Source organism: Perognathus longimembris, chromosome 28 (assembly GCF_023159225.1).
Source record: "Perognathus longimembris pacificus isolate PPM17 chromosome 28, ASM2315922v1, whole genome shotgun sequence".
NCBI lineage: Eukaryota > Metazoa > Chordata > Mammalia > Rodentia > Heteromyidae > Perognathus > Perognathus longimembris.
In genome coordinates, this window is record NC_063188.1 from 62028749 (window position 1) to 62051176 (window position 22428).

Here is a 22428-nt window from a genome sequence, read left to right on the forward strand (position 1 = left end):
TTCCCAATTCCTTACCCCCAGTTTACTTTCTTTTTACACTAATAAAGTTTGAATTCAAGGCCACATGCTTGTTAGGCTAATACTGTACAGTTTGAACCACACTTCCAGCCCTCCATTTGGCTGGTTGTTTTTGAGATTGAATCTTGAACTCTTCTGCCTTGGCTTGACTTTATTGGAGGTCTTTCTGCTCTTAGCCCCCTGAGTAGGTAGGATTATAGGGATGAGCTTGTAGCCCCAGTTTCATTTACCTTTTGAGGTAAAATTAACTTGCAGTGAAATGCATAAATTATAAGTGTACAGTCATCAGTGTGTGTGTGTGTGTGTGTGTGTGTGTGTGTGTGTGTGTGTGCATCCATGCATACTCACATGCATGTGTAGTAGTCTTAGGGTTTAAACTCAGGGCCTGGGCGCTGTCCTTGAGCTTTTTTGCTTAAGGCTAGTGCTCTATTACTTGAGCCACAGCTCCACTTTTGGCTCTTATTTTGCCAGTCCTGGGGCTTGAACCCTGGGCCTGAGTGTTGTTTCTGAGCTCCTTTTTCTCAAGGCTAGCTACTCTACCACTTAAGTCACAGCTCCACTTCTGGCTTTTCTTGTGATTTATTAGGGATAAGAGTCTCACAGACTTTCCTGCTGAGGCTGGCTTTGAATTGCGGTCCTCAGATCTCAGCCTCCTGAGTAGCTAGGATTACAGGAATAAGCCACTAGCTCCTGGCCACTCACAGATTTTTAATATATGTAACTCAGTGTCTTATCAAAATAGAGAACATCACTGTCTCCCACAGAAAAACTTCAACAAGTCCCTTTTCTACTCAGTCACTCTGATTTTTTTCTGTAGATTGGTATGCCATATTGTAGAAGTTCATGTATGCAGAAAACTACACAATATGTGCCAACATTTATTTACTCATTCAATAACATTTTGTATAGCACCTACTCTATCCCCACAGGCACAATCCTTGCACTGTGAGTAAATGAGTTTTTCTGACTCATTAAAGACCAAAGGTATTATTAGATGGGTGAGTTCTTCAGTTCTCCAGTCCCGTTGTCACTTGAGAGATCACCCACAATGGAGCATCAGAAGTAGAGACACAAGTCCTCTGCCTAGGCCATCTGAGCCTTGGGTTCCTTCCTGCTTACCTTCCTCAACTTTTCAGACTGGCTCTGGAAGCCTCTCAATAGCCCTATCCCCACCCCCTCACTTCCCATGCCAAGGCTTCCTTCATATGTCTCTCTCCAGGTGTGCAAAGGGTGTCTCAATCTCACTGAAGCACAGCTCAAGTGGGTAAAAGTACAAGTGGGTAGGCAGCAGGGAGGACCTGGACAAGCATAGCTGGTTTATGGTCCTGCAGTCATGGGGAGAGGCGTGAAAGGGGGAGGAGACTCGGCAGAGACTGGAGAAGAAAATCCGGAGAGGAATCATCCAGGGCATCTGAGCAGTCAGGCCTGAGCACCTGAACAGCACTTGTCCGGAGCCACTGGTATCCTGGGCATAATGTTCTTGCCTACCAAAAAGGACCTGAAGGCCGCCATGGAGGTCTTTGCTATTTTCCAGTGGGCCCTCAGTGCCCTCATTCTAGGTGAGTCTTTAGGCAATCCAAGAATGATCAGCCATTTTTGCTCTTACCAAGGATTGAAGAATTTTAGATTGGTATGATTTTCTCTTTCAAATGGCAATTGTCTCAAGCAAAGCAGGACAGTCAGTCTCCTTGGCCTGTGGTGTCACCTACCTGAGCATGGCATTCATGGGCATGAGTGCATACATTTGAGTATTGCATGTACAGGAGTGTGAGCATGTGTGTGCATAGGTGTTTTGCTTCAGGTGTGGATTGTCACCTCTCCTGGGTATATACTGGGCATAAAGGGCATGTTAGAGGTTAATAGGGAGTAGGTCATCTGGGGCCACTCAAAGAGAAGGTCCTGGCTATAATTTCAGGAACTCAAGCAGATAATGAACCATGAACTACTACTGTGTGTGTGTGTGTGTGTGTGTGTGTGTGTGTATGTGTGTGTGTGAGAGACAGAGAGATAGAGAGACAGAGAGAGACAGAGACACAGACAGAGAGACAGAGACAGAGACAGAAAGACAGAGACAGACACAGACACAGACACAGGCAGACAAACAGAGACAAAATTGACCTGATAGCAGAGGAGGGTTCTAAGAATTTGTCATCCAGATTTCAATCGTTTACCATTTTTTTTCCTAACAACTGTACTGTAAACATTCTAGTCACTGTGTTTCAGATACTGAAACAAGCTGTCCCTGTGGGAGGGAGGCCTGGAAGAAATTCTTCCCTGTCCAGAGGGGTTCTTGTGAGAACTGGTAGGACTCAAGGGCATGAATTAGGCTTTTTAAGTGGTAGGGTAGGCTCTGGGAACTTGGAGGTGGCCTAGGGGCATGGAAGTGATGCAGAAGATGGGCATTACTTACCTCAACTAACCACCAGCTTAGAGACCTAAGAACAGAGGCTTACAAGGCCTGGGTGGGTACCAGGACTTCGAATACCAAGAAGAGCAGTGTTAAGGAACCTAGAAATGATGGTGACTAGAGCTGGAAGAGGCCAGAGAAGGGAATTGATGTACATTTATTTATATTTTCACATCTTCCTTACTTTGTAAAATGGCCTAATTTTCACATCTGTTATCACCTTACCCTATATCAACTTTACCAGGAAAAGCTATTATTATGCATAATCAATATTCAAATAGAGACACATATTGGTAGCACTCATCTAATTAATTAGCCCACATTTATTGCCCACTGCCCTCATTTCAAGCCAGATACTATTCTTAGCACCATAGGTGGCTAATAATCTCCGTTGTGTAGATAACGAAGCACAAGTACATGCAGTACATGTAGTCTGTCCATGCAGTACATGTGGTGTGTCCAACATTGCCCTACTAGGAGTTGGAGGAGAAAGACTGCGTGCTGAGTTCTTAGAGTCTCAGTCCTGTGTATGTGTGTCTTTCTTTGTTCACTCCATTGCTTACTGTAGAGCCTGCAGTGTACACCAGGATAGAAAGGAAGGAGGAAGCTTGGCCTCTGGATCTGTGAAAGCTTCTAACTGAACAGAATGAAAAGAGCCAGCTCAAAATGGCCTCCTGCTGAAGACAAGGTCCCATCTGAGCCTGTGAGCCCCCCACCCCCCCATGTGGTCCAGGCCAGCATGTCCTCAGCCAAGTACTGACTCTTCACCTGGCTCAGGACAATTCTTCACTGTCATCCATCAGAGGAGAAAGCTAAGGTGAAGGTGCCAGGAGAAATGATAGAGAGAGCAGGTTCCATCAGGGCTGGGCTTCTTTCACATGGGCAGCAAGGCACTTTAGACTTGTCCAGGGTTCTCAGATCCCTGAGTTTTTTTTTCTTCAAATTTTTATTATCAAACTGATGTACAGAGAGGTTACAGTTTCATACGTTAGGCAATGGATACATTTCTTGTACTGTTTGTTACCTTGTCCCTCATACCCCCTGCCCTCCTCCCCCTTTCCCTTTCCCCCCTGAGGTAGAACCCTGAGTTTTAACAGCCTTGTGGCCCCTGCCACTCAGTTCTTGCAGGGAGATGCAACCTGATTAGAGGCTTCAGGACATGTACTTCCGTCGCACAGGTTGTATGTTGCAGATCTGAAGTGCCTGGGACCAGAAATGTTTCATATTTTAGATTTCCTTTTTCTTTCCTTCCTTCTTTTTTTGGTGGGGATTAGAATATTTGCATATACATAATGAAATACCCTGGGGGTTGAGCCCAAGTCTAAATATAAACGTCATTTCTTTCCATCTATACCTTAGACACCCAGTCAGAGATAATTTTCTACAACATTGTCAGGGTACTGTGCCTGTCACATGACGTCAGGTGAAGACTTTTCTACGTGTAGTGTTATATCACCACTCAAAAAGTTTAGGATTTTGAGACCTTTTGGGGTTGTGACTATGGATTTCTTTTGGATTGGTCAACCTATATTTTCTCTCTCAGGGTGTCATCCTGTTCCCAGATATGGTTTATTACTGTTTTTCTTGCCCATCATTGCAATTGTGTTCCCCAAGGCCTAACAGCTGACACCACATTGTGGGAGAAGGAGGACTATTTGTTGAAGGCCATCCTTGGCCAGGCCCCATTAAGGGGGATGGAGCCTTTAGATGGCATCTCTTCTCCCTCAGTCTAATCCTCTGCCTCACTCCTCAGAGGTAACCACTGATAACAGAATTTTTGGTGTGCTTATAGCCAGAAATGATGGAGATTTTATCTGCATGTAGCACACACATAAATGCACACATGAAATATATACACATATGCATATGTGTACATGTAAACATATATGGATATGCATATATACATATATATTCACATAATATAGGTAGCCATATTATATGGTTGTTGAAAGTACAATCCCTGGAGCCAGACTGCCTGTGTTCAAACTCCAGTTCTACATGTTATTTATTTTCTCTGAGTTTTGTTTTCTTCATCTGTAAAATGGGGTATATACTGGGGCAGCAAACAAACCCTAAAATCTCAGTGACTTTTCAGCAAGTATTATTTCTTTTTCATGTTCAATCTGAACAGGTTGGTGGAAGTCTGCTTGCTGTGGACATTCGTGTTCATTCAGAATAATGGAGGTGCCAGCATGCTGTGATACTGCACATTGTGGCTTCAGGGGTTTCCACAGCATAGGAAGAAAGTGCATAGAGAACTCACATGTGGTCCTTATTACCTCCAACGGGAAAGGATGGACAGACAAAATGAGCCATAGTCTTACTTTCCTCTCCCTTGATTATGAATGAGGTTGAGGGTAATATAAATATCAATACTCTGTTAATACATGACTCATTTAGAAGTTTTTGGCTACTAGCTATGTATTAGCTATCACAAATTCATCACCATAATTGCCACACACATGTCAGTCTCTCAATATATATGAACAGATCAGGGATCTGTAAGTCCCCTTACTCTTTATTTCCTTGAGGGCAGGACTGTGGGAGCCCAGCATCTTCCTGTGGCCATCCATTCTTGTGCACAGCGATCACTTCCAGTGCCCTGGGAGGCAACTTGGATGAAAAATTTGAGATGTTCCCTCTTGGGGATATGCACATTCCCCAAGAGTATCTCCTCACATTTGTACTCCAAGGGCCTTGTTAATGTCTTCCTAGTCTTGGCCCTCCTCACTTTCTCATTTTTCTTCTTCATTGGATCCCCCTTTCTCCCCTCTACTCTGTATCCTTCCTTCCTTCCTTCCTTCCTTCCTTCCTTCCTTCCTTCCTTCCTTCCTTCCTTCCTTCCTTCCCTTTCTTTCTTTCTTTCTTTCTTTCTTTCTTTCTTTCTTTCTTTCTTTCTTTCTTTCTTTCTTTCTTTCTTTCTTTCTTTCTTTCTTTCTTTCTTCTTCTTTCTTTCTCTCTTTCTTTCTTTCTTTCATTCTTTCTCCCCTCCCTCCCTCCCTCCCTCCCTCCCTCCCTCCCTCCATCCCTCCCTCCCTCCCTTCCTTCTTTCTCTTCCCTTCCTTCTTTCTTTTGCCATATTTATTTTTATTGCTTATTTATTTAAATTTATTTATCTTTAAAGAGTTGTTCAAGGGGGGCTGGGAATATGGCCTAGTGGCAAGAGTGCTTGCCTCATATACATGAAGCTCTAGGTTCGATTCCTCAGCACCACATATATAGAAAACGCCGGAAGTGGTGCTGTGGCTCAAGTTGGCAGAGTGCCCCAGGACTGGAAAAAAAAGAGTTGTTCAAGGGGATTTCAATTCAACATGTCAATTTTTATTACAATGCATCTTGATCAATTTCACCACTTCTTTCTTTTCTTTCTTCTTTCTCCCTCCCTCCCTCCTTCCCTCCCTCCCTTCTTTTCTTCCTGTAGTGGTACTGGGGTTTGAATTCAGGGTCTGGTGCTTACTAATCAGGGTCTCCACCACTGGAACCATACCCCAGCCCTATTTGCTTTCAGTTAATTTTCAGATAGAGTCTTGTGTTTTTGCCTAGAGCCAGCCTCACACTGTTCTACCTAGTCCCCCATGTAGTTAGTATCACAGGCTTATACCACCACGCCCAGCTTACTAATTGAGATGGGTCTGTGGGTCTTTTGCCCAGGCAGGCTTTGAACTGAGATCCACCTTACCTGTGCCTCTTCAGTAGTTGGGATTATAGGCTAAGCCACCATTCCTAGCCTTACCTTCTTCTTTCTTGGTTTAGACCTCATTTTGGTGAAACATTTTCTCATAGTTTTATGAAAAAGAGACATGGGAGGCAAAGTATCTGAGACTGTATGTCTGAAGTTGTTTGCTATTTTCATTCTTGATTATTACTTGGCTATATATAAAATATCTTAGCCATGTCTCATGTAAGCACATATGTTCTTTGAATTACTGTAGGGTTGTGTCTGGATAAACTTATCATAACTTGAAAATATTGTGAATGAAATAAATGCAGTTACCCAGGCACAGTAGCTCAAGCTTGTAATCTTAGCTAGTTAGGAGGTGGACATCAGGGGATTTCAGTTCAAGGCCAGTCAAAGTATAAAGTTTCAACTGACTAGGCACAGGGGCACAGCAACACAGAGAAACATAGTAGGAGGATCACAGTCCAGGCCCAGACATAAAGAAAGACTTTACCTGGAAAATAACAAATGAAGAAAAGGACTGGAGGCATGGTTCAAATGATACAGCATTTATTTAGCAAGTGTTACAGTCTAAGTTTCCATCACCCAGATAGAAATTAAAAGCACTATATGCATCTAACTTTTTGAATATCATAGCTTAGCAACACAGTGCACTGCAGAATATTGGTTGTTTAATCTTCATGATCTTATGGCTGGCTGGAAGCTTTGGCTCGATGCTGCTGCTCTGCATAAGAAAGAATTGTGCCAGTCCTAATTTTAAACTTGGGTCTCACTCCTGCCTTTTCTGACACCTGATCCCAAATTCCAAATCTTTTGTAGATTCTCCCACGAAGCTAGCTTGCTTCTTGGCTTCACCATTGCAGGCAACTAGATTTCATTTTTATTTGTTCTAAGTCAGTTACCTCGTCTTCCATCCACCTTACACTATGCAAATATTTTGCTGATACCTCTCACCAACTGTTGGCACCTCTCTAATTCTCCTTCTCCATGTAGATCTATATTTTAAAGATCATTTTAGTAATTTTCATGGGACTCCAGGAAGAAGTCAAGACAAAAACATATCAATCTGATATGCTCAATTCATAGGATTTTTTGGTCTTTTCTAACCTTTATTTGACCCAGTTTCCTACATCATCTTATAGCTGCTCTAAGAACACAGTCCAGTAATAATTCCAAGTGAGCATAGCTGCTTGTGACATCTCTAGAACGTCTTCTCTATAGCTCTAACCCACATATTATTGGAGTTGAACATGGCCCAGTACCTTCTATAAGTCCACTTTGCATTTTCCTCTTTGTTTTTTGCCATTATGTGTGCTCCCAACCTGGCTGAAGGTGGCTGTTCACTTCCCCTGGTATTCCTCCACTAATGTAGGAAGGAAAGCATAAGGTGCAGAGGGCAATCTTTTCCAGGATTTCTAACTCTGGTGCCCAGCAGTGGCTCCCTGCCATTAACCACACTGTGGACATAGCCCAGCCCAGTGCTGGTGCAGGTCCCGGTAAGGAGAGAGTTTGCTGTGTGAAGCATAGTCCTCTAGATCTGAATCAGGTTCCCAAGGCCAGAGAGGAGGGGGACTTAGAGGAGTTGAGCATGTGGGCCAGGTGCTAGGCTGAGGAAGTGCGAGTGGACCTGAGTGCATGTGTGTGCTATTGGGATTAGCAGAACTCAGGAGGGAGGGTGTGAGGGACTGTTCACATTTCATTAACCCCAGGCTGGGTTTCCTCCAGGGCTCATTGTGATCTTTGGCAACATCTACCTGGTGCTATTCACACCCTACTGGCCTGTCACTGTGCTCATTCTCACCTGGCTCGCTTTTGATTGGAAGACCCCTGAGAGAGGTAAGAGCCCTGCTGGGCTGTGTTACCACATGCCACCTGTTCTTCCTTCTTCTCTCTGAATCCTGAGAGGCCCTCACCAATTTCCAAGCAACTCTCCAACCTGTCTCTCCCTGGGGCAGAGAAGCATAGGGAAAGGGTTCAATTGACAAAGGTCCCCAATTAGTAATTAGAGGGACAGCTAAGGAAGCAGAAGCAAAAGGGCCCTGGAAGTCCCAAAAGACCTAGAAAGGAAAGATTTTGGCTACATTTTCTCTGCTTTTAGGGGGCCGCCGGTCCAGTTGGGTGAGGCGATGGAACTTGTGGCGAAACTACTGCAATTACTTCCCCATCAAGGTGAGTTCTCGAGTTCCAGGCACACCTGGGCCAGCCCCTTTTCTGGTATCGGCAACTGATTGGGATAGGGGATTGAAGGCACACCATAGCAGGGCCTGTGTGAGTGATGGCCCCTAGTGTTGTGCATTCATTGTCCAACTCACATGGCCAGACCTCACAGGCCTTCCCCTTTCAGGTTTCTGGCTAAGAGTCCTCTTTCTTGGTGACCTCCCTCCTGACTGCTTTCCTCTACAGATATTGAAGACTCATGAACTTTCCCCTAGCCACAACTACATCCTTGCCTGCCACCCTCATGGGCTCATGGCCCATGCATGCTTTGGTCACTTTGCCACTGAAACCTCAGGCTTCTCCAAGGTCTTTCCTGGCATCACCCCTTATGTTCTCACGTTGGGAGCATTTTTCTGGCTGCCTTTCCTTAGAGACTATATAATGGCTACAGGTGAGTTGGCTTTTAGGGTATAAAGTTGGGGAGGGGTGAGAGTAAGGCCCATCCCGTGATCTTCTTTGATCCTAAACAGCTAGACTGGAGGGGAGTGTGCCTTGCTCTCCCTGCTCCTCTGAAGGAAGGAGGTTGGGCAGTGGCCAATGACCTCTTGGCTTTTCTCTGCCCACCAGGGGTCTGCTCTGTGAGCAAATCTTCCATGGACTTTCTGCTTACCCATAAGGGCACAGGCAACATGCTTATTGTGGTAGTTGGTGGCCTGGCTGAGTGCAGATACAGTTTTCCAGGCTGTTTTACCTTGGTATTGAAGAAACGGTGTGGCTTTGTGCGCATGGCTCTTCAACATGGGTAAGGTCAACTGTGGTCCAGAGGTAGGAGTAATGTGTGTGGAGTGGGGGGTGGGGGGTGGGGGGTGGGGAGGGAGGGATTGAGCCCAGTAAGGAAGAAAGAATGGATCTTTCGGAAGTGGTATCTAAAGATGGATCAAGAATTATACAACCCATTGTTATTGTGGAGCCATCATACGCATATACAAATTTTATTTGTCAAGTAAAAATAAAGAAAAGGAAAAAAGGGTAAGTAGCATTTGGGCCAGGTACTATAGGCATCTTTCTATGAAGTAAGGGTAGAGGTCTAGCTCTGAGCCTGTTATTCTTCACACTAGTCTTTCAACAAGGCTAGTCCCTCTACAAAAGGGCACTTGGCTGCACCCCAACTCAGAGAGCCAAACTTAGCATGTGCGGTAAAGGGAAGGAAGCCAAATGAAGTAGCCCTTAGGCCTTATCTTACAGTGATTCAGACCTGGGTGTTCTCAGGAGTGGCTGGGCTGCTGATTTACTTCTACAAGCAGACTGGCCTAGGCCATAAGATCCCTGTATTGTACAGACTTCAACATAGCTAGACTGGGAGGCTAGAGAGCCTGTGTGCAGACTCTGTGACATATCTGTTGTTCAGTCAGGGCTACTATCTTTCTGGGAATCAAAAGATCATGCTTGGGCTGGGAATATGGCCTAGTGGCAAGAGCGCTTGCCTCATATACACGAAGCCCTGGGTTCGATTCCCCAGCACTACATATATAGAAAACGGCCAGAAGTGATGCTGTGGCTCAAGTGGCAGAGTGCTAGCCTTTAGCACAAAGAAACCAGGGACAGTGCTCACGCCCTGAGTCCAAGCCCCAGGACTGGCAGAAAAAAAAAAAAGATCATGCTTTTCCTCTGCAGGGTGGCTCTAATTCCTGCTTATGCCTTTGGAGAGACAAACCTCTACAAGCAGCACATTTTCACTCCTGGGGGCTGGATGAGTCGCTTCCAGGATTGGTTCCGGAGCATATTACACATCTACCCTTGTTTTTTCTATGGGCGTGGCTTCACCAAGAACTCCTGGGGCTTACTGCCATTTGCTTTGCCTGTAACCACTGTTGGTGAGTTGCCCTTCTGGAAGTCTCGGGCTAGGATCTAGGATTCAGTTCTGATGCTAACCCTCAGCCCTGGTTGTTCTCAGAGGCAGAGTGGAAGCTGGGTAGGATAAGTGGCAGGGTGGTGGGGAGGATGAGGGTTGGGGAAAGCTGCGCTTGAAGCCTGGAACCCATTATGGGGAATAAGCTGTTCTGATACTTCTCTCTTTATTTTTCTGTCCCCTAACAGTTGGGAAACCTCTACCACTGCCCAAGATTGAGAACCCGAGCCAGGAGATGGTGCATAAATACCACCAGCTCTATATAGAGGCTCTACGCAAACTGTTCGATGAGCACAAGACCAAGTATGGCATCTCAGAGACCCAGGAACTGGAGTTGGTTTGATGGACATCCCCAGCATCCTCACACCCTGAGAAGGTGTGAAGTCAGTAAAAACAGAACAAGTCATTTCTGGGACTCTGTCTCCTGATTTGACCAGTACTCATTGGGACAGCGCAGTCCATTTTGTTTTGCATACCCATTTTTCCACTTCTCTTGCTTTCTCCTTCTAGCTCTTTCCCTTGTCCTTGGGGTTAGGGGATCACAGTATCAAGAGGCAGGGAAGGACTCTAGGGCAGAGATGCACTGGGCACTCCACCCCAGCACTGAGGAAAACAATAGACAGAAGAGTCCATCTTCTGATAGTGTGTCGGTCTCAGTCTATTTGGAGGTTCTGGGATCCCTATGCATGTCTGTCATTCTCTAGCCCCTTCCTAGCATCAAAAATTGGAAGGATTGGTTGTCTTGAGAACCAATGAGTTTTTAGTTCAGGCTCTACCACTCTAAGCCATGTGACATTAGGTGCAATTAGTTACTTCTGAGCTTGTTCCTCACCTGCAACATGGGACTAATAATTCCTCCATTGCTTACCTCCAAGGCTGTTGGGAAGATCAAATGACTTTAAGCTGAAGAACAACACTAAACTATTCTCCTCTAACCACGGAATATATTTCCTGCTCTTGAGAAAATAATGAGCTAGAATTCATGGCATCTCAATTTTTTGTATTCTGGTCCTGGGTCTTAAATTCAAGGCCTGAGTACCATTCCTGAGCTAATTTGCTCAAAGGTAGCAGTCTACAATTTGAGCCACAGCTCTACTTCCAGCTGTTTTTGAGTAGTTTATTGGACATAAGAGTCTCATGGACATTCTTGTCTGGGCTGGCTCTGCACTGTGATTCTCAGATCTCAGTCTTCTGAGTAGACAGGATCACAGGCATGAGCCAACATCAGGTAATCTGGCATCTCAACTTTTTTTAAAGATGTGTAGGATCTTGGGTTGGAAGTTTAATTAAATAATTATTAGCCATGTCCCCTGGTGCCCCTTAATCTGTGCTTACTTTCCATCTCATAGAACTTAATAGAATGGGTCAGTGGGTCAACCTCAGGCCCTGTCTTACCCCCAGTACCTGCCTGGCCCCATAATTTTTTCCTTTGAGACTCATATGAGATGCTTGCCTTCTATTTGTCATAAAGAATTCTCTGAGTGGCAAGTTTCTCAGTCTTGGCCCAATGGTTGTTGCAATGAGTGATTACCCAATTGGCCTTTAGGCACCTTGTTTTATCACTGTTAGGTGGGTGCCATTTGGCCCAATCATTTATTGTGCTGAGTTTGCCAATTTCATCCAGAACATCTTACATACCTAGTATACAGCATGATATGTCACCTCTACCCAGGTGATGTTTTGTACACACTATGGCAAAGACAGGCTCCTACTTTGCTGTTATCTCCGTGGCGTCTTGTGACAGAAATTACATTTTTCCTAGACTCAAGGTGGTTAATTGAAGGGAGGGATTCTGGGGATCGAATATAGAACTTTGTGTATACCACTGTGCCACTGAAATACATAACAAGGGATTTCCAAACTCTCCAGTATTCCTGTGCCTCAACTCCTTAAACAAACAGATAAACAAAACCAACTTTTCCAGGCAGCCAGAAGAGCAGCCTGGGTTCCAATCTCCAGCCCAGGTGTACTTGGCTATTGCACATTTGTCTAGGGCTAGTCTGTGAACATTGGTTAAATGCCCCATTCTTCCCTTATACAATGGAGACAAAGGTTGTGGGGCCTGTGCTAAGTGCCCAAAACTCTCTTGAGCCACGTTTTTCTGAGCCATTATCTGGCCTTCCTTTGGTCCTCTTCCTCAACACAGCCTCCACAGGACTTCTCAGCCAAAAAGCATGGGGCCAAGTGGAGGAAGTAGTATGGCAAAATGGAAAGTTTTCTTGGGGGAAGCAGTCCAGGATGATACATTTATTGGTTGAGTAGCCTTGGGTGAGCTACTTAGTATCTTTGAGCATTGGTCTCATCTGCAAAAATGAGCTGATCTCCTAGTGAGTTCCTGAATCCTGGATCCTCCCCAACCCTAAGCTTTTACTTATTTTATTTTATTTTTTGGCCAGTCCTGGGCCTTGGACTCAGGGCCTGAGCACTGTCCCTGGCTTCTTCCCGCTCAAGGCTAGCACTCTGCACCTGAGCCACAGTGCCGCTTCTGGCCGTTTTCTGTATATGTGGTGCTGGGGAATCGAACCTAGGGCCTCGTGTATCCGAGGCCGGCACTCTTGCCACTAGGCTATATCCCCAGCCCCAACCCTAAGCTTTTAAAGCCAGGCCTGAAGTCACTGTTACAGATGCAACAGTCTCATGCTGAGGACAACCCATGCTTTGTGTCCCTAACCCAGGTCAACATACTTTTGGTGGGACACCTAAACTCCTGGGTTTATGCTTCCAGAAGATCTAAGGCTATGTGAATGGAGGCATGTGATCTGAGTTGGAGACCATGTAGGATGTCCTGAAAGGAAGTTTAGACCATCTTCCATTACACCCTCTGAAATGGGTGCCTTGGTCCTTCCCTTAGTTTATGTGTGATGTCATCTTCAAGGAAGTATCTAGCATGTAGGAAGTGCTGAAGCCTGTTTCAAGAACGGGGGAGGGAGGCAGGGAAGCACTTTATTTGCAAAGAATAAACCATTAATTTATACAAACTTACATCCCAGTTATATACATTATATATAGTTTATATACACAGCATCTCACACTGGATGCTGACCCCCAAAAGCAGCAATGGGCCTGCTCCAGGCCATTCTCCCAACAAAGCCCTTCCCCAACCCAGCTGGAAACTATTGGAATAAAGAAATGATATGTCCCATCCCCGCCTGGAGAGCCCTGACATGGATCAAAAGAACAAAATCAGGTTCCTGCTTGGTGTTAGAAGATATGTTACTAAAGATGGGTTTTGCAGCCACCAGAGTGGCCTAAAGACTGTAAGGACTGCCTGGATCAGTGACAGTCTAGAGCCTTCCAATCAGTCCAGGGGTAGGAACTGGGCAAATGCCTTGGGGGAAGCAGAGTTCTAATGAAGGCTGCAGCTACTATCCCTGCCTGGCCAGGCTCCTGAAGGGGGAAGAGCAATTCCAGCCTTGAGTCTGTGGGTGGATGGACAAAGCAGGGGTGGGGGGCACCTCTGTGGCACAGGGACTGTTCTACCTCTCTGTTCTGCATCGTCTAGAAGTAGGAGCTTGTTTATTTGAGTAGGCCACCTTTCCTCTCTGGATGTCACATGAGTAACACAGGGTGGAATGTAGGTTGGGCTATATTCTCTCTAAGGACCTTTTTAGCCTGAAATTTCTCAAAAACTCTTTGAATCCACCAGACCTAACATAAAACACAAGCATTCACACATGGATCAAAGTCTTCATTAACCTCCAGGTTTCCTATACTTTTCCTGTTAAGTAAGAGATTTGGCTCAGGATGGATGAAGGAAGAACAAGGCAAATACAGTACTACATGTTTCCAGGGAACCAGTAACAGAGCAGCTTCCAGAATCTGCCTTTTGTGCCAGCTTGACTGCTGAAGCCCTAAGCAGATGACAGAGGCTCCTGCCATGCAATTCTCCTTTAAATCTTTGTCATCTGCACAAATTCACTTGCCCCATTCTCTACGCTTATGCTAGCTTTGGCCTCCTGATAAATTCACAGCAGCAAACTTCCAAACGAATTTTCTGTCTACATTCTCTTATCCACTCAAACTACCTTACCACGTCTCCAATGACTATACCACAACAGGCTCCCCATTGCCTATTGCTTCCTTTCCATCCCTCTGCCTTTAGGACAATTTATGAGGATTCTGAGTGAAGGCGGGATCCAGTGCAAGATCTGTGTCCTCTCCAAGCCTCTAAAGGGATATCTGCAGGATGCATGAGAGGCAAGTAAGACATTCAGGGTCAGAATTAACAGATTTTCCTCCTCTCTCCTCACCACCCACCTGGCTTTAGAACTGGTCCTCTCTGGCCTTGCCTCCATCCCCAAGAGACCTTGGCAATTGTCAATGTCTCTGTTCTGTGGACAGTTACAGTTCGTAGCTGTGGGAAGTGGGCCAGTTTCTGGGAATTGTGTCTAGGGTAATGAAAGGAGGACCTTGTCCACACCTGGTGGCTGCTTGTTTCATCCAATGGTTGAAAGAACACAAAGATGACCAATTCTGTGGCTCTCAGAGGCCTGTTGCTTGGAGAGTGCCAAGATGTTTCCTGTGAACACAAGAGCTCTAGGGCTGAGGGCTGTTACCCAACAAAATATCTGACTTGTTTGCCACAGAACCCCTGGCAGCCAAGAGAAAAACCATTCCCATCAACAGATAAAAATGGGTATTGCTGTTTTTCCCTAGCACCCTCAAGGATGTCAGTTTCATATGATCACTTTCATTCATTCACTCTAGATCCTAAATTCTCCACAGTGCTATGGCATAAGAGAATAACCTGGGACTCTGATCTGGCTAAAGCCCCAGCTGTATGATTTAGTCAAAGCAGCTCAACGCTCTGAGCCTCTTCTAAACAATGGCATTTGAAATATTCTCTGCCCTGCTCTCTTCAAAGGAAATAATACAAGAGGAAATAACCTTCCAAACATTGAAAGGTTCAGCCTGTTCCAGCTATAATTATAGTCTGTCCAAGGCTATTTCTGTGTTGCGGCCAGACCCTTGCCTAAAGCTTGCCTTACTTTAGGTTGCAAGGCTGTCATTAGAATCAGACAATGGAGGCCTGCCTCACTACCTCTTTCCCCTTGAAGGGCCCAGCAATGTAGCTGCTCAAGTAAAAGAAGGCAGAGCTGAGAAATAGGTACTTGTTCTTGATGGATTTCAGCTACCTGTGAGGCAATCCAGTCTTCATCTCCTCCAAAAGAAACATGCGTCAGGAGCAACAGGTATGGATGGCATGAGTTTGACTCTCCTAGCTATGAGCTGCATCTAGCAGCATCCCGAAGCTCAGGCTAGGCCCAGGTAATTAGCAACAGGACCACTGAATAGTCCTAGTATACCATCTTCTAGAACCTTTGTGTTGGAGAGATGTACATTTGGACCTGAACTGGGGTAGGGGGTAGATCCCTGCTCAGTGTTTAGATGCTAGCCTTTCCCAAGTTTGGCTTTAGGGGAATAGCATGGGCCTCTCCGGTGATGGTGACTATACTCTGTGCAGCTTTCTGAAATAAGACTGAATCATCAGGCCACCAGTAGTTGTCCTTGTAGCTAGAGCCTGGCCTAAGAATTACTTGGGTTGCAGTAAACTCAGATAAATTTCCCCTGCTTTCCCGACCTCTTGCCTTTGCCAGGCCAGGCAAGAAAGCTCTGCTCTGCTGATGCCTCAAAGAGCCCAGGATTTGGGAATTTAGAAGGGTATTGTGGCAGTTGTCTGTTGAGAGTCACAAATATGAGAATGCAAAGGGACTTGATGTGTTGGGGGGAAGGGGTGGTCATCCAGTTCAACCCCTTGCTCTCACACACAATTCAATTAGACTTAGATGAATAATACTTGTATTGCTTAATAAATGGAATTTTCCTCTTAGTGCCCAGGTAAGCTAAAGAATATCCAGACTCACATGAGCACAGGTTCCAGGTCAGGCACCTGTCTCAGACAGAGGTAGACTCTGTGGAGGAAGAAGACAGGAGCTCTAGTCAGGCTGGGGAGGTTGGTAACTGGGAAGGGACGCCAGGCAGTTTTTTTTTTTTTTTTTTTGAGCATAGAGCACAGCTGTAAACAAAGTGAGAGACATGTGGCCCCAAGATGGATTCAGGTTCTTCTACAGGCAGAGTTATTCCAAGGCAGAGTAAAGCTCCTGTCTCTGGAGCCCAGCATACTGATAATGACTACATGGCTCTCAGCCTGGGAAAAGCTCTTTGAATCTCCTGCAAGTTACCAGGCAGAACAGCAAGACTGCTTCCGTTGTCAAGGGTGAGCATATTGGCAGGTTTCTCACCCCAGTCTTGGCTACAAGCATCTACATTATTCGTCCCTGGCTCTCTTTAGGCTGTAACCTAATGTTACTCCCTTCACCTCTAGCCCCAGCCAAGAGAGAAGCAGCAGCCTCCTTGGGATCAGATGGTCACTTCCAGCATCTGGAGTGCACCTTTGCTTTCTCTAGCCTGCTGCCCTGGGTCCTCATTTTAGTGCAACAATCTTAAGTCTCACAAGAGGGATGTTGCAATTGAAGAATCATGCCATCAGCCAGTCAACATGGAGCCTAAGAAGATTCTGCTTCTTGGAAATCCTGGGGCTCCATCAACTGGCCTGTTAAGTCAGGGTCATTCTAGAAAGTCAAGCAGGCCTCGTCATCCTGGAGTCACCTTGGGAATAAATAGCACTGGGGTGGGGGTGGGGGTGAATTTCCTCTCTGTGGCTGCAATGCCAATATACCTCAATCCACAGCAGCACTCAGAGGTTCTGGGAGTCCAGGCTCCCAAACCTAGGGCAGGGGCATATGGGCAGGGGCAAAGTGGGGAAAATCTAGGATGCAGGGGCTTCGCCCAGCCTGATGGCCCCAAAGAAAGTGGTGTGCTTGCTCATATTGATAGAGATGTCAGCATGCACCATCTTCACGGCAATCTTTTGGCGTGCCTTGAGGAGGCAAACACCTGCTGTATAGCAAGTGTTGTAGTTGGTCTTGCCTGTCTCGATGCTGCGCGTGCACTGGAGGAAGGGCTTCTCATCCACCACCACCTCATAGCTGGCAAAGTCAGTGAAGTTGATGTAGTACACCTGAGTGAGAGGCAACGAGAAGGGATTGGGGAAGAGAGGAAAGAGAGGGTGGGGCCCTCCCCTGGTGAGCAGACAGAATCTTCTTAGATGAGCTGCCAGTGTACCCTATGCAAGGGGCAGGTGACAGGCTTATGCCCTGTCCTTTCCCTGCACTATGGGTCTCACATGGCTGAGCAGACCGCCTGTGTCACAATAGTATACCTGTCACGAGTTGTGAGGGTGAAATCTGCCCCCTATTTGCCACCTCACCAGCCCCTCACTCCCACCTGGTATGAAGCACAGCTTAGGTGCTCAATCAATGCTCCATACATTAACTTTCCACTTCCTGCCTGGGATGATTATATGTAACTAAACTTAGAAGTCACTGATCCCCCTAGGAAGGACACAGTAACAGCCTTCCATCTCTGCAGCAGGTGAACAAAAGCCCCTCAGCTTATAGCTCACCCTCAGTGTGGCCAAATTCTTCACCCTGATTCCTAGTGCTGACTGAGGAAACAGATCCAGAGAGATGGAGAGCTAGCCACCACAAAGGAGATAATGGAGTGGGAAGTGTAAACCCCAGGCCCCTAACTTTAGCCTGTGGCTAGAAGAAAGCACAAACCTCTGCTCAGTGGCCTGGTGTCATGGAGATTTTCTTAGTATGTATGGGTCACTCTTAATTTTCTCCTAGGTCCAGTAGAGAAGTTTTCCATCTTTCATTACCTACTTGGCCATCACACCCTACCCCACACTTTGATTCTCCATCATCACCAAATGATGCTTAGTTAATAGGGCATTGGAATTAAACTCACATGCCTTAAATGGGTTGAAACCTTCATGTGACACATTAAGTGACTTTATAAGGATTACTTCCACAGGCTATTTTTTTTTGTGCTGGTACTGGAACTTTAACTTGGGGCCTGGGTGCTGTTCCTGAGCTTTTCTGCATGAGGCTAATGCTCTACCACTTTGAGTCATAGCACCACTTCTGGTTTTCTGGTGGTTTATTGGAGGTAAGAGTTTCATGGGAATTTCCAGCCATGGTTGGCTTTGAACTGGGATTCTCAGATCTCAGCCTCCTGAGTAGCTAGAGTTACAGGCATGAGCCACCAGTGCATGGTTATACATGCCCTTTTGATGGAAGCTGTAGGGTCAGGACCAAGGTACACTCTAGCAAATGTTTGTTAACCCACCTTCTCGGTCCACTTTCCTGTGAGATCCATCTGTTGCCTCCATAGTCGTCCTGTCCATCTACCTGGTTGCTGCCCTCCACCCCTGAAGCCTCAATATTAAGGCTCATCTATGGCTAGCTCTAGGGAGACACTCTCCGCAGTGGAAGCAAACAATTGGAGGGTGTAAATAGATGAGTACTGGCAGACCTGGGGGAAGTGGGCCCAGGGTAGGATAAGGACAAAAAGCAGAGGGACAAAGGCCTGGGAGAATGACAGCAGGAAGGAGGCAAGAATAACAGAAACAGAGAGACAAATGGGAGAAAGAGGAAGGAAAGACAGTCAGAAATCATTTTGAGGTGGAGAGAAAGTCTGCAGGAGCACTATTCATTATAATGCCCAAGCTAGCAGTGCTTTGGGGAATGGTTTTCAGCTTGGGAACTGACTTTCAAAAACTTTTGCTGACACGGAGTTCAAGTTTGGCTGTAGAGCCAAGCAATTTAGAGGGAAAACAGGGCCTGAGGCTCTGCAGAAGGGAATCAGACAGCAGGGAGTGGGAAGGGCCTCTTTTCCATCTTTTCAGTATTTGGCTAAGGCGAAAAACACACCAAGAAACTGGCCCCCCTCTCTGGAACTTTCAACTCCCTCCCATTGCTGTCCCTCACCACCACCCCCTCTGCCACTCCTCCGGGGCCAAAGCAGGAAGTTAGGTCTTGTCTGGCTTCACAGTGCCCCTATGTGGCCTGCACTGGATCTGCATTCTGGATATAAGAAGAGTTAGGCCTAAGACCGTACTCACTTCTACCTGACTATAGATGAAGTAGGTGCCGTCCACCAGTACCTCCAGCTCCCCACTGCGGGGATGTAGCTTAAACACCTTGGGGTTCATAGTGATGCGAGACCAGTCATTGAGCACTCCACCTGAAAGATCTCAGTATGAGAGAAGGGTAGTCACTCAGTACATGTCAGAAGAATCTGGGCAATAAATACCAAGCATTTTATAACCCCCACCCCATCCCAGATAACCAGGAAGGCCCAGAGGACAAGCTTTAAGAAGACAAATTGAAAGCAGGGAAGCTGTGCTTTTTGTAGGGCAGCTATCAGGCCTGCCTCAGGGTCCCAGGGCTTTGTATATCTATCTTCACCGCTTCTCTTCTGACCTATTGATCCTCAAGGGTCTTTAAGCAACATGTTTTAATTTGAATTTGGAGGTACCACTAAGAGGACAGTGGGCACAGCACACTGCTTTATTTTCTTTGTTGTTATAAGGCTGCACAGACAAAATTCAGACACTGAGTGGCAGGCTAGGTCTATTATTATGCAGTTTCACTTTCCCAGTCATAGTTCCTGAATCTCTGTCCTGTTTCCTAGGTTTGTGTGTTTTCTCCTTTGTAAGGGATTCCTTTTTCTGGGTCCTCCATACCTCTCTAGAAAAGCCTCCCTGAGGGCCAGGCAACCACTTAGCCCAATGAATTGTCTATTTTGGAACCTTTAAGGATTAAGTGTGATCACACAGATTCCATGGCACTTGAAGCTAGTGATCACTATCTACCAGGTCCTGTAGGTAAGAGGAAGCTTTATTCGAGTTAGGGACAGACTACCAGGCTTTAGTGGACTAGCTAGGAGTACAGATGATAGAGAGTGCCTGCGAGCTGAGGTACACTTACCTAAGTATCCATCTCTTAGTCCTACTCCAGTCAAGAGGACCCAGCATTTAAGTGTGTGTGTGTGTGTGTGTGTGTGTGTGTGTGTGTGTGTGTGTGTGTGTGTGTAAACTTCCCTTTCCATCCTGTGGAATAGAGATGATGTATGTTCCTTCATACCTCAGGAGAGAAGCCAAGCCCATGGGGTTACTTCCTCCTCATAGTCGTCCATCCATTAACTAAGAAATTCAGTGTGTGTGTGTGTGTGTGTGTGTGTGTGTGTGTGTGTGTGTGTGTGTGTGTGTTGGCTCTTGGGCGTGAATTCAGGGTCTGTCCCTGAGCTTTTTTGCTCAAAGCTGGTGCTCTACCACTTGAGCCACAGCTCCCCTTCTGGCTTCTTTGGTGCTTACTTGGAGATAAGAGTCTCACAGACTTTTCTGCCCATTCTGGTTTTGAACCACTATCCACAGATCTCAGCCCCCTGAGTAGCTAGGATTATAGGTGTGAGCCACTGGCACCCAGCTGTAGCAGGTATCTTAACTTCTTCTATTCACATCCCTCCCCTTTCCACTCCACATTAGGTAAGCATCTAGCATGTTGGCTAGCTTGCTGCTTCCCAGGGTTCCTGGGGGATTCATGCATTTTAGGCTTTGTCACCCTGAGGATCAGAGATTTTTTTCAAAAGTGTTGTTCTTCAATGAATGTTAATGTCTCTTTGGGGAAGAAAATGAACGTAAACATTCACTGGAGTGTACATACACACCACTGAAGTAGCACAGAGCACAGTAAAAAGAGTCAGACAGACATAGCTTTGGATCTCAGCAACTAAAATTTTGAAATCTTGGGCCAGTTAATTAACTTGAGTTCCAGTTTCTGTCTCTGCAAAAAGAACTTGATTCCTACCTCACTAAGTGGTTGTGAGGGCCAAATGAAATAAAAGGCAAAACTATGCTGGAAACTCTAAAGTACCATACAAACATAAGACAGTATGATTTATTATGGTATTATCCAATCTCTCAGGGACTCTTAAATACAGGGATTACATGAAAGCAGTTTTTCTAAACCTCTTGGAACACAATCTCACTTTGATAGACACTAGCATCTCACATTCCCTGGAGATGATAGCATGCCTTTCCTTCCCTGAGAGAAGTGCCCCTTCCATCCATTTTCTGTGCACAGAAACTAGACAAGAAGACTTGATGGCATTTTACTTTCTGTAGTTTGTATTGTGAAAATGCTTATCACACTACACATACCTTCATGGTGACTCTTATATAGCCTCCCTTCCTTCCCAAGAATACCTAGGTAGATAATGTCCCAAGTCTCCTTCAGCTCCCTCATCAGTGGATTCTGAATATAATTTGGGGGTAGAAAGGGCTCTTGATGCAAGCAGTTATTCGGGAGAGCCAGTAGAGGGCATGATGGAGCAGTGAATGGCTTCCTATGCCAAGGTTACCTCAGTGGCCTGGGAGTTAGGCTGGGTGGATTATTTGGAGGTTGGGAAAGGAGGGGGAGAAGCTCCTCTTGGGGAATAAGCCTACATAGATTCTTACCATTCTTGACTTGAATTGCTGACCCTTGGCCCTGTAGGTGCACCACCGCTGGCTGGGAGGATAAGAAGGAAAGAGTCACTGTAATGGCTGCTTGCTCAGCCACATGTTCCCTTCCTATGTTTTCTAGTCTCCATTTGTATCCCACTTGTGGGATACTTCGACTTGAGTGTAATATGATTTTGGGCCTCTGCCACTTCCTCATTATATGACTACAGATAAGTATAATGCCTCTGAGCCTTATTTCCCCAACTGTAAAATGGGAATTATGAGAATCTCTGCCTGGCTTCTTCACACAGGGGCATTTGAAGATCAAATGAGGTGATGGATATAAGATTGTCCTGCAAGGCTAGCAAGCCTCTACACTGTTGTGTAGATTTATCACTGTGGCCAAACAGCTGTACTGAGGGCGGCTTCATGGAGACAAGGGCTAGGCCAGGCAGCAGAACCTGCCGGTAGAGACAGATTAGGAAGCTCAAAGACAAGGGAGGAGCCATTAGGCCATTAAGGCAGAAGCCCAGGCTGGCCTTGGCCCGGAGCTACTTGGCTGCTTTTCAAGGACACACTCTTAAACTTCTCAGCTCCAGATCCCAGGCACTCTGAGTGCTAGCCAGGTGTCTGAAGTGTTTGGGGAGTTGGAGGCCCAAGTGAACAGGCCTACTGGCAGCTCATTTCTGCTGACTGCTGAGCCTGATGGTAGTGACCCTCTGCCATCTGTAGAATGAGGACAAAAGGCCCTGGCAGGACAGGGTTCACCTAGCTAAAGACAGATGCCAGGGTAAAACTTTTCTATTCATAGACTAGGAGGGATTTGAACCTAAAACAACAACAACAAAAAGCAGCACCTCAGAACCTCCTGGCTGTCCTTATAAAATAAAGCCTCAAGAAATTTTATG

General features: G+C 45.9%; 2 protein-coding genes across 2 annotated transcripts in view; one reads left to right on the forward strand and one right to left on the reverse strand.

Moving 5' to 3' along the window:
- The first annotated feature begins 1528 nt into the window (after nt 1-1528).
- Awat2 (acyl-CoA wax alcohol acyltransferase 2) lies at nt 1529-10747 on the forward strand. Its single transcript, XM_048335376.1, has 7 exons — nt 1529-1577; nt 7830-7940; nt 8203-8273; nt 8508-8712; nt 8889-9063; nt 9936-10135; nt 10359-10747. The coding sequence occupies exons 1-7, from the start codon at nt 1529-1531 to the stop codon at nt 10511-10513; spliced, it is 966 nt and encodes a 321-aa protein (XP_048191333.1). The 3' UTR covers nt 10514-10747.
- A 5425-nt stretch (nt 10748-16172) lies between these two features.
- Nucleotides 16173-22428, reverse strand: part of Eda (ectodysplasin A) — a 407671-nt gene continuing 401415 nt past the window's right edge. The window contains exons 7-9 of the mRNA XM_048335751.1: nt 21536-21587; nt 19139-19260; nt 16173-17191 (exon numbers count right to left, since the gene is read on the reverse strand). Of these exons, the coding sequence (XP_048191708.1) occupies nt 16940-17191; nt 19139-19260; nt 21536-21587 (426 nt within the window). The 3' untranslated portion in view covers nt 16173-16939. The remainder of the gene's footprint in view (nt 17192-19138; nt 19261-21535; nt 21588-22428) is intronic.

Excerpts from the sequence above, each read along its gene's own strand:
- Awat2 (XM_048335376.1), top strand. The coding sequence starts at position 1,529 with ATGGAGGTCTTTGCTATTTTCCAGTGGGCCCTCAGTGCCCTCATTCTA. Across the intron at positions 1,578-7,829 it reads CCTCAGTGCCCTCATTCTAG|GGCTCATTGTGATCTTTGGC; the intron begins GTGAGTCTTTAG and ends GGTTTCCTCCAG. Across the intron at positions 7,941-8,202 it reads TTGGAAGACCCCTGAGAGAG|GGGGCCGCCGGTCCAGTTGG; the intron begins GTAAGAGCCCTG and ends CTCTGCTTTTAG.